Genomic DNA, 12,137 nt, shown 5'->3' on the forward strand with positions numbered 1-12,137 from the left:
ATACAAAATGTTAAATTATCATCGTATGTTTTATTTTGAAAGTTCCTCCGGAACTACTATGTTTCGCCTTCTTCGCTTGACGCTCACGGAGAAAAAAGGAAAGCAAAGGGATCAGGCGGTAGAAATGGAGAGCAAAAGGACTGGGAGGGAGAGCGAAAATGTTGAAGAGACATGGCGTGGCAACAAGACAAAATAAGGGGATATCTGTCCACCAAAAGGTTTTCTCTGCATAAAGTCAAGGTTGAGGAGTCGAGCTAACGTTAACTGTCTGGAGGATTTTGATTTCGCTTTGGTCTTACCTCGTAATCAGTGCGCACTCAACGTTTGTGTTGGTCTGTATCTGCATAGAGAAGTCTGTGGCGAACAACCCAGTCTGACAGAATAAAAGGTAAAAGCGAGTGACTTCTGTTACAATCACTCAGGACTGTTGTTTGTTTACAGATAAACACCGTACTGAAGTTACAAAGTCATATAACGTTACTGTGTCTTTTGTTTGCGAGCTAATTTTGGCAGCATTGTTAGCGAGTGCAGTCAACACACTTATACCCGTATTTTTGCTTGCTTGAATTGACGTGATATTACAGTCGTGCCGTGGCGCAGCGACATGCACGATTAATTAGCAAAGCAGAGTGGCTAGGCTACGTGACAAAGTGCCACATGGGGCTCTAACCTACCTGTCAATGGCAGAAGACCTGCCCGACGACGCTGAAGTTGGCTTCCGATTCGCAGCTTCCGATTCGACAGTTCCGCGCTGTGGAGAAGATAGGTCTGGCAATGCGAGAAACATTGCCAACGTTAACATACAATGCTGAGCGACCGATCCTCCGTTTTTAGCACCTTTTACTGTTGTGAAAGCGTGTTTGACATTTTAGGTAAAGCATTAAAGCTGTCTGCAACCCACTTTGAGATTTGGGAAAGCTTTATTCTATTTGTGAAAATTGAATAAAGGGATATTTCATTGATTTCTTCACATGTAGATCAACCACTATACATAGACTTGTCAAATCAGGACTACATTATCCCAGAGAGGCTCGTGAACACCTGCCCGGGCATGCCTTTGGACACAAAGCTGAGCATAAAACCAATATAACATTTATGCTGAATAAACATTACACCACAATAATACATTCACAACACAACTGCCATAAATGTCAGCTGTTACCAGTGTCACTGTTTGTCTGCACCTGAGAAAGAAAACATCACTCAGTAATTGTTCACTTCTCAAAAGTGTATTTGCCTTATTAGTAAGTTGGTAATTAAAATGACACACCTTTATCTGATTAGTGTTGACATCCAGCATCATTTTAGGATGTATGGAAAGCTATTTGTGTGCATCATAAATACAGTAGTCAGTGTCTCCTCTAAATAGTTTTATAAATAACCTAAGCAATTAACTAAGCACTAAACGTTTTGCAGTCTGGTGTCTGAACTCAGCTTTACCTTGTATGACTGAGTACTGATGATGACTAACTCCTCATGTGCTGCTTTCAGGTAGCTCAGTATGAGTCGAGATGGGTGGACAAAGAAGAGAGCCAATGACAGTGGTGACAATGGTTGGGCTGAAAGGGTGAGTATCTCTCATGTCATCATAATTACCAATGTAAAGCAGAAATAAACCCAGTTTGAGGACATGCGCAATCTAAAAAGGAAAACAGTAGGCTATATGACTGTAGGAGAAGTGTAACCTTAAGGTAGATAGATAGGCAGCTGAATTGGCAGTTGTTAAGAGTAAAAAATGCAGTGGGATAAAAGGTATTACATGGTTTATGCATAGTGAGCTTCACAGTATTACTGGAAGTGAACAATCCTGTTCTTCACCCAATGCAATTTCATTATGACAGCTAAGAGCCTGAAGCAGATCGCTAGTCACTGTTTAATTAGGTAAAGGTTAGACTGCCGGGCAAAGCTTTAACACAACTGTGAGAGCTGCATATAGCCATATAGCCAACATCTCATAACAACAGTAATATCACCATAGCAAGACAATGTCTTTGTAACTGAAGAAGAAAATTATTTTTTGCAACATGTGTGTGACCCTATTTAAATGTCATACACACTGATAGTCTACGTACCACCCATAAGTGTGGCTGTCTGACTGCTCTCCTTTGTGTTTATAGGGAGGCTATATGGCTGCAAAAGTGTCTAAGCTGGAGGAGCAGTTTAAACTCGATGCCCCCAGAGAGAAACAAAAGGATGGTTCATGCTCCAATATTTTTAGCGGTGTGGCCATCTATGTCAATGGATACACAGGTAACACTGCGCTACAGTACTAATGTAAAAAAAATGAAAACGTTCTTTTACTTCCTTTCAGGTCATGGTTTTATGTGATAACTATCTATTTTTCTTTGGTGATGTTGTCTGCAGATCTATAAGTAGGACTTTTGTCTGATTATTATGATTTTTTTGTGTCTTTTTGGTTTACTGTTTTATTGGTTGCCTCTTTGTGAGCAGAGCCAAGTGCAGATGAGCTACGCAGACTAATGATGCTGCATGGTGGCCAGTTCCACATGTACTACTCTCGCTCCAAGACCACCCACATCATCGCCAATAACTTGCCCAACAGCAAAATTCAGGAGCTCAAAGGGGAAAAGATCATCAGGCCAGAGTGGATCACCGACAGGTGTGTTCAGTGGGAATTTTCTTGCTCATTTAATATCATATTGTTAAATATTAGCTGAATAAACTAAACACTAACTTGTGTTAACTTTGTCATTTGTTTGAAACAGTATCAAGGCTGGGCGTCTCCTGCCTTACTTCCAGTACCAGCTGTACACTAAACAGAAAGGCCCGCTCTTCCCTGGCACGACTCTGCGCCAGACGTCAGAGATAGCAGGACCCAGCCATGGGCTGCTTCAGCCGAGCGTCCATCAAAAGCTTCATCTGCCACAGGGCAGCATTCAGCACTCTGTACTCAACCATGAGCAGTCCACGTCCAACTCTATCCCTAACCCCAGCCACAGTGGACTTTACCAAGGCAACATCCAACCTCAGTCCATCCAGCAAAGTTCTGCAGTTTGCTTCAGTAACCAACAAACAAGTCACTTAGCATCCACTTACCTCAATACAGATCCCAGACACAGAAGCCCTTTGCACACCCACCTGCTGTCTAACCCAAGCCCCACAAAGCACCCACACAAGCCCCAACAGTCTACTGTTCAAACAGCTCATTCTAATCTCCAGCATCAAAGAGCTAGCCAACCACAACCTCAGAACAACTCTTCTTGCAACAGTGCCCGGAGTGGCTGCAAGGAAGTGGAATTAAAAGTGTGAGTATGCATTATTTATTTTTTTTAACTTAAATGTGAGATTACAAAGTTTTGCACACACAATTGGAACATCTTGTTACATTAATATTGATTAAGACATCTGTTCTTCAACTTTTGATTTCACAGAAACAGATTATTACAGACCTCAGTGGACGTGATGAGCCATTCAAAAATGAATGAAATACAAGATTGTGGCAAAGGAGATCCTCTCCCGCAGGTGGTGAAGGAAGCACATCTGACAAATGGACACACTCACCTTGTTAATGGTGCCTTAAAGCCAGAGGACCGGTCTCCTGTTACAGATGAACACTCTGTTGACAATGAACGTCCTCCACGCAGAGTCAAGAGTTCAGATGATAAACCTCAGAGCCCTCCAGTACAGTTTCAGAGCAAACCCGACCCTTATGAGTTTCCCCATAGTCCTCCAAAACAATCTGACCAGTCTCCTGTCTTTCTAAAGCAATCCAATTTGCATGGAGCCAATGAGCAGAGACCTAAACCTCCACCACCCACCTACCAGGAGGCTATAAAAGCCACTGAAAGCCACCTACTCCCAAAACAGCTCCAGCAATCCCGTCAAGTTGATTCAAATCCGGAAAAGACTCTGTCACCTGCATCTCGCTCTCTTTCACATACTCCAATTCGACTGAACGGAAGTCACCACAATGCCTTTTCGTCTGACCCTGCCTCACTTAACACAACCAACGTAACAGCCAAACCGGATCCTCCCACTGAAAAGGCTTTATCAACATCGAAGTTGTCAGCTCAGCTGCTGGCACAGACAGGCGGTTTAATCTCTGAGTACTACTCTCACTCACGTTTACACCAGATCTCCACATGGAGGTCCAGCTTTTCTGAGTATGTCAATGAACTGCACGGGAAGCGAAAAGCAGTGGGAGGGGCCTCCTTTCCTGGGAAAGACCGACTGAGGAAATCTGTGGCCCAGCGCGCGACAGACAGTCGAGGTAGGAAAGGAAGGATCACTGTTGCTTTTCCCTGTAAAAAGAAAAGCTACTATTTATTTTTGGGTTTTTTTGTTGTTAAAGAAGGGTACATTTAGGCGACTACACAGTCTGAGACGCATACCACTAACGACATTAGTGATATTCATTCTCGCAATGTGTCCTTTGCCCTCTACTGTAAAGTGTCAATAAATGCTAAAAACATCTAAAAAAAAGAAAGGTGTCTCATCGTGAATAAGCAAACCAGCCCCATGAGGCCTAGGAGTACATGTTCTGTTTCTAAAAGATGAACAAAATGTTCTCTCTGGGATCTCATCTGTGTCCCTGCTAATTTACGATGTACTGATGTCGCATGTGTGGCCCGTTTTAAACTGGATTTAGATGCTCATGTTCATTTGTGATTTGGAAAACTTTCTCTGACGATCTTGTATGTATTTATTTGTGTGGTCAGGAACGTCAGCACCCACAAGTGTTAAATCTTGTATTCTTCATGTGGACATGGACTGTTTCTTTGTGTCTGTGGGGATCCGACATCGACCAGACCTTAGAGGTAAGGCGTTTAAATTGTGTGCTGCCAGTGAAACGTGTTGAAGGTATGCACAGGCACGTGCTGCATAGAATAGTCTCATCCATCCAGTCTGTGCTCCTGGTTGAGTTCATGGTTGTCTTGCAGGGAAACCTATAGCTGTGACCAGTAACCGTGGACAGGGCAGAGTGCCCCTGAGGCCCGGGGCCGACCCTCAGCTGGAGCAGCAGTACTACCAGAGGAAACATACTCATCCTCAACCTGGTGAGATTGTCATACTCAACCTGTTTGTCGTGGAGCGTGCTGACCTTGATTTTCATAGGCCTGGCTCAGTGTGTTTCCTGTATTTTCCTGTACATGTCTTACTTTAACATGCCTGCCTAAGTGTACCCTTGTTCTGCCTCTCAGAGAGGGCAGATGAGGATCTATACAGAAGTCCTTCACAAGAGAGTCCTGACTCCCATGCTAACGGAGTGGACCAGGCTGCTGCCACTCTCTCAATGGCAGAGATTGCATCCTGCAGTTATGAGGCTAGGTAAGATATAATCACACACTTGTGGGCTTTTCATTTATATTAAACAGCACAAATGTTTGTATTTTGTACTAACTGGAATCAGTTTTCTCTCACAGGCAGGCTGGTGTGAGAAACGGGATGTATTTTGGCAAAGCAAAACAGCTGTGTCCCTCGCTGCAGTCTGTCCCATATGATTTTGAGGCCTATAAAGAGGTGGCTCTCACCATGTATGAGACTCTGGCAGGGTAAGAAGAACTTCCTCGTCAATGTTTAAATCACTTCCCTCTTGTTTACATTAAAAATGACCTAAAGCACACCTTCTCATTTATTTATTTATTTTTTGCAGTTACACCCATGACATTGAGGCTCTGAGCTGTGACGAAGTGTTGATCGACGGTTCTGCTCTGCTAACCGAGTTGGGCAGCAACCCAGAAGATCTGGCTGGTGCAATCAGAGCAGACATCAAGGAGAAAACCGGATGCTGTGCTTCAGTGGGCATGGGTGAGTTTGTCTTATACTGTAAAATACATCAAGACTGCGTTCCTGTTTAACAAACTGAGACTGACTCATCTGTTCAGGGTCCAACATCCTGTTGGCTCGGTTGGCGACCCGTAAGGCCAAGCCAGATGGCCAATACTTCTTAAAGTCTGAAGAAGTGGATGATTTTATCAGGGACCTGCCAGTGACCAGCTTACCAGGTAGATACAGCACCACCTGCTAGTCACGGCTGTCAGCATACAGTCTTTCCTGTGGTAAATATTTGATCAATTTTTCATTTCTTTTTTCTAGGTGTTGGGCCTGTTATGGGCAGAAAACTGGCTGCTATGGGTGTGAGGTCATGTGGGGACCTCCAACAGGTGTCTCTGTCTCAGCTGCAAAAGAAGTTTGGACCCCGGACCGGACAGACCCTGTTCCGCTTCTGCAGGGGGCTAGATGACCGACCTGTCCGCTACGAGAAGGAAAGGAAGTCCGTCTCAGCTGAGATGAACTACAACATTCGCTTTACTACGGTTACTACTACTTTCTTTCTCCTGTTCCATCTCTTCTTTCTTATCTTCCCTGCATTTCCCATCTATCTCTCAAACCCTCTTGTCCCCCTACCTCTGTGATCAGGTTGATGAGGCAGAGTCTTTCATGACTAACTTGTCCATGGAGGTGCAAAAACGTTTACAAGAAGCAGGGCTGCGGGGACGCAGAGTTACCCTTAAGGTCATGGTTCGCAAGGTTGGAGCGCCACTCGAAACGGCTAAATACGGCGGTCATGGCATATGTGATAACTTAGCCAGGTAGGACAGAAACTATCACCTGTGTATGTTACGGGTTGATTGATAATGTCCTATATGCATTGCTTATCCATATTATTGTCTTTCTGTCTCCTTTTTTGTCAGGACTGTGATGCTCGCTCAATCCACTGACAGTGGTCAGCTGATAGCCGCCGCAGTCATCAAGCTGTTCCACGCCATGAAGTTGCAGGTTCAGGACATGAGAGGAGTCGGCATCCAGGTTCAGCTTCTTGACGGACATCACTCTGTCCCCCAGGACTCTTCGGACCCCGGGACACGCTCCATCAAAGAAATGTTGCTAGGCCAGAGAAGTGTGAGATCCAGTCACGGAGGTTTATGTAAAGTCTTTGTGTTTCAGTTTATACAGTATATTTGTTGTTGTCTGTGAAATCAACTGAGTTCAGCATCAATGTTACAGATGCTGCTGACAACAACACACATCAGGAAAAGACTTCCTCGACCACAGGCCCATCATCTCGCTCCTCTCCAGGTCCTCTGTCCTCTCCCGAGCCGGTCCCAGGGACGAGCAGAGACCAGCAGGCATGCAGACAAACTCCAAAACATTCTCGAGCCCGTCTCAATTTCAGTATTGAGGTTCCGTCCCCTTCACAGGTAAGGACTTGAAGGGCACGTCTAATAGATTAAACAAGAGCTGAACAGTTGAATGTTTTCAACAACTTTGGTTTCTTTACGATATCCAAGGTGGATCATTCTGTGTTGGCGGCGTTGCCTGCAGATCTGAGAGAACAAGTGGAGCAGTCATGGACTAATCGGGATGGGAGAGCAAGTAACCGTCGGTCACCCAGTCCACGGCCCTCTGCTTCTCTTCCTCAGCCTCCATCTCTAAAGTCTCGTCCTACCTCCCCTCTTCGTCCTCCTGTCTCTGGTCCTGCACTCTACACTCCACCCGTTGGCACATTGCTTCTACAGATTCCAAACCAGCCAGACAGTCCGGGAATTGTACTGGAACTACCAAACTTCTCACAGGTAGGGATATAAACGTTTGAGATTTTGCCTTTTGTAGGTAATCCATAAATCTGTCAAAAGCCCAAGTTGTCACAGAGAAATGTGAACGCTTATTACGGTCGGTGTATGTTAAAAATATCAATACATGTAATCCTTAAGAGGCACCTTTTATTCGAAGTGCAAAAGCTTTTCTCCAAATGAGCATATTAGTCCCCAGTTATTATTGTTTGTCACTACAGTAGACGTTCAATTTTATTTAGTCTCTCCGCTTTCTGACTGCAGGTTGATCCGGACGTATTTGCTGCCCTTCCCAAAGAGCTCCAGGACGAACTGAAGTCTGCCTACAACCGCGTAACAAATGTCCAGCCCCAGGCAAAAATATGTAAGTCCCCAGGTGAATTTGTTAAGAATTAGTTTTGCTTTTTTTTCTCTACTATTATCAGCTTGCATATTTTCTTTTTCTTTTGTTTTTCCTCTTGGTTTCTCAGCAGTGGAGCAGAAGAATCCACTGTTGCAGCTAAAACAGTCAGGACTTGGAGTTGGCATCGGTCGGGTGAAGCGGCGCTACAAGAGAAAGAATGCCGTGAGCCCTGTTAAAAAAGGTCCTTCCCCTCTAAAGAGGCGTCACACAACTAACAGCCCAGCCAAAACCCTACCACCTCCAATAAAATCACGGGAAACAATAAACATATTAAAGGTGAGCCAAAGAACAGTTCTATATATGTTGATAGTGGCAGCATGTGAAGATATACACTTTTTTGGCAGTTTGTACTCTTAAGTAATCTTTTCCCTTCCCAGACTGAAAATTGTCCCTCCACATCAACCTCAAAACCAGACATCCCAGAGTCTCTGTCCAAATTCATTCCTCGCCCTTCTCCAGTGTTGGCCGGAGCCTATGACCTGACGGACATTAAAACCCTCCTACGGGAATGGGTCACCACCATAACAGGTAGACAGTGAAGAACCGCTCTCTCATAGTGCCTACTCACGCAGTTACTTATGTTGTATGTAATCCATTTAATCACTTCTTACTTTTTGTTAGAACCCATGGAGGAGGACATCCTGCAGGTGGTAAAATACTGCACTGATCTGATTGAGGATAAAGACCTGGAGAAGTTGGATTTGATTATAAAATATATGAAAAGGTAAGTACTGTACAGTTTAGCCACCTCCATTCCTCTACCTCACGCTCTTTCTTTTGTATTTTTATTTATTCCTTGTGTTGCCTTTTGATCTTTTCTCTGCAGGCTCATGCAGCAGTCGGTAGAGTCTGTTTGGAGTATGGCTTTCGACTTCATCCTAGACAACGTGCAGGTGGTTGTGCAGCAGGCTTATGGTAGCACCCTGAAAGTAGTATGAAGAAGGAGGGGGTACTATTTTCTCTGTGTGTTACCATTACACCAAGACTTTTTGTTTTGCTACTTTCACAAGGTCATCTGCAATACGAATTATGACGTCTAAATTATGATGTTCGTCCTTCTCAACTTAATGTTCTCTGTGGCCTCCTGAGAGTGAGACACAAATTAATGACTCCACACACACACACACACACACACACACACACACACACACACACACAATATGAGAAAGTGTTACAAGAGCCATGACAGTATTTCATGAGATTTTGTACAGTTCATTATTTTCTGTACTTGCTTTTTTAAGGGAAAAGTGAAACTGAGACAAACTGAAAGGCAGGAAATGTACTTAGAATCTACTCACCAAAACTCAGAACAGTGATAAGCGTAGCAGCTTTTTGCTATTTCATCATTTTTCATATGGAGTTCTTTTCTAAATAAACGTATGTGAAATTTTATATAAATAAAAACATTTTGCAGGCAGTGCTTAACTATTTCTTATACAAGCCAGGCCTTATAAGATTTTTAATTTCCTCCTGATGAGCGTTTTTCATCTGAAATAGCAGTTGATGTCTCCCTAGGATTAAAATACACAGGCACATGTTGAGTTTCTTTTTCCATGTATGCCGTTAAATCAGTCTCGGTTTAAAATAATGACTGTGGTAAACCCATCCATAATGTTTAAATGCAAAGCACCTTTTAGAGATTTTAGAATCAGTTAGTCTTGTAGCACTCAGACATCAGACTTATGATAATACCAGAAATGGTAGGATTAAAATGTCTTGTTTTTCATCAGTGTTTCTTTGGTGCTCCATGCCACTTGTACTGACGTGAACTAATCTACTACTGCTGTGTCACAAAAAAAAAATATATATAGTCTGCTGCATAAAGTGGTATCTTTTTTCTTGTCTCTCGCAAAGACAAGTGCCAAGCCTTGTTATTATAGTATAATGTAAATAATGTTTTCAAAGACCCTTGTTAAAAGTTTTAAGAGAAAATATGTATGTGGAGGGTTTACCTCTTGTATTGTTTACATGTAGTGAATTCTTAGTAACTGTCTTTAAATTGTAAAATCTTCTCACTCTTTAATTGTTTGTAAGTGTTCAGAAGCTGGCCAAAGCACTTCATGTGAGGTTAACTGTTGATTCTCAGTAGCACTCTGCCTTGGGAGGATGTTGTCAGGGGTTATGGCAATCAATAAGTACCCTATGCAGTTCTTTTTTTCCCTAGCAAGTGAGATGTTCCTTCAAGATAATGTAACGTTTCATACAGCCTTTGTATCTGGAGTACATTTGTTCTAGTGTGTTTGCAACCTAGTTACCGGTTCCACAAATCTGAATATTGAAATAATGCTGGATTTGCAAAGGAACAGGTGACCTGATTTTTATTTAAAGTATGTACTTGTGTACTTCATACATTGGAGACATTTGTATGGCATGTGGCTACATCATTGTATTATGAACTCAACTTTTGTGATTGATGAATAGAAGTACTCGGCACATGCGGCTGGCTGGCTGGCTTGTGATCTCACCGTGCGTGCGTGCGTGCGTGCGTAGTTTGTTTAAAGCAGTATCCCCTATATGCAAAACAAATCAATCTGTCACTTTTTTCAACTTGTTGAAATGAATGTAATTCAGAATGTGCAAGTCTCCAATCACTTTCAAGATGTTTGCTTCTTTTCACCTTTCATATCTTTCCAGAAGGGAATGGCCAGAAGTTAAAATTGGCCAGTCTTGTCTTCTCTAAACTGGCTTGTGCCTGAAGACCTGAAGCTGTGAACTTGTTTGTAAGTTTTCTAAATCTTGGTAATAAACTGTAAACTCTGTATTAATTGATTTGTCTTTGTCATTGTTTACGGTTACAACCTGAATTGTAGAAGGGTTTCCAATCAAGATCATGTTGGTTCTGAAAGTAAGGGGGGAAATGGCTATTTTCTTCTACTGGTATATTACAAACTGGGACTGGTGACGAATGTCTATTCTTGAAAGATCAAGGCTGTCAATCTTCATCTACACTGTGTCCCTGATCTGACAGTGAGGAGCAGATAAATACATTACTATTCCATACCTCAATACTCAAAACTTAATCAACATAACGTTTTTTTCCCATTGTTATTGTGTGTGCAGGGGGATTGCAGGCATGAAATCTACTAATGTGCAATATGCTAAAGTCTTGCATGTTTGTGCCAATGAACAATGTGGGGAATCCCAGTAAAACCAGCCACAGTCATTTTCTTATCAACATTTTTTTGCATGGTTTGCAAGTTTATATTTGTTTTGTAATTAGTATTAATTTTGTTTTGGATAAAAATATATATATATATATATATATTATTAAACACAAACAAAACTATATCAATAATATAATAATGACAATAAATTACATTGTGCAGGTTTTACATAAAAATAATGAACAAAATGTTAAAGCTGTAGTCTGGAAGATTTTCATTTAAATAAATCTGTTAAGACACTACTGTGGAAGGAGGTAATACAATGGCGATTGAGCCTATGGCCAACTGATAAAAGTATTGCAATATTTTTATAATATATATATATATATATATATATATAATATTATCACCATCTGGTATGCTGCTGCCTCTTCTAAGGACAGGGGCAGAGTGCAGCGCATCATCCAACCATCCAACCATATATATATATATATATATATATATATATATATATATATATATATATATATATATATATATATATATATATATAACCAAACCGAGACAGGCATTAAGATATTTATGTCCGAGCCCGACACAGTTAAAATCTCATTTTTTTTCTCATACAAATGACACATGTAGGCTACGTTTGTTTGTGTGGAAAGCCCACTTTTATTAAGCAACTGGCATTCGGAAATGTCAACCGATGAACGCATCAGAGCACACGGGGCAACAAGCGCACGTTAGCACAGGCGCGCACAAGAGGCACGCTGATGTGACCGAGCCCGACCTAAACCCGAACATCATTTCTAAATATATATTCCGAACCCGGCCCGGCCCGTCGGGTACCGTGGGGTCCCGTCGGGCTCGGGTCGGGTGTCCATCCTCTAATATACATTTATTATAAACATATTTCTATGCTCCAGACTGCTAAACTCTCAGCACAATTATATTGATTTCACTCAAATAAGAATTTTAAATCAACTAGGACTGAAATCTTACAGGTTGCCACTTTATTTTATATTTGAGCTCTAAATAAATAAATAAAATCAGCAAAGCCTTAAAGCATTTTTTGCTTTTAAATATAGATCTTTT

General features: G+C 42.0%; 1 protein-coding gene across 3 annotated transcripts; it reads left to right on the forward strand.

Annotated features, from left to right (window-relative positions):
* The first annotated feature begins 68 nt into the window (after nt 1–68).
* Nucleotides 69–10,703, forward strand: rev1 (REV1 DNA directed polymerase). Of its 3 annotated transcripts, none has more exons than XM_031294108.2 (22): nt 69–388; nt 1,492–1,567; nt 2,118–2,250; nt 2,452–2,620; nt 2,727–3,266; nt 3,393–4,231; nt 4,680–4,778; nt 4,902–5,018; nt 5,163–5,289; nt 5,385–5,513; nt 5,615–5,769; nt 5,847–5,966; nt 6,058–6,278; nt 6,382–6,554; nt 6,657–6,883; nt 6,970–7,163; nt 7,254–7,538; nt 7,800–7,899; nt 8,009–8,214; nt 8,316–8,466; nt 8,560–8,662; nt 8,765–10,703. In XM_031294108.2, the coding sequence occupies exons 2-22, from the start codon at nt 1,502–1,504 to the stop codon at nt 8,874–8,876; spliced, it is 4,266 nt and encodes a 1,421-aa protein (XP_031149968.1). In that variant the 5' UTR covers nt 69–388; nt 1,492–1,501; the 3' UTR covers nt 8,877–10,703. The 3 variants fall into 3 exon arrangements, with proteins under 3 accessions (XP_031149968.1, XP_031149959.1, XP_031149978.1); XM_031294099.2 differs by having other exon boundaries at nt 70–388; nt 8,006–8,214; XM_031294118.2 differs by having other exon boundaries at nt 70–388; nt 7,042–7,163; nt 8,006–8,214.
* Nucleotides 10,704–12,137: the final 1,434 nt, after the last annotated feature.

Source organism: Sander lucioperca, chromosome 8, assembly GCF_008315115.2.
Source record: "Sander lucioperca isolate FBNREF2018 chromosome 8, SLUC_FBN_1.2, whole genome shotgun sequence".
NCBI lineage: Eukaryota > Metazoa > Chordata > Actinopteri > Perciformes > Percidae > Sander > Sander lucioperca.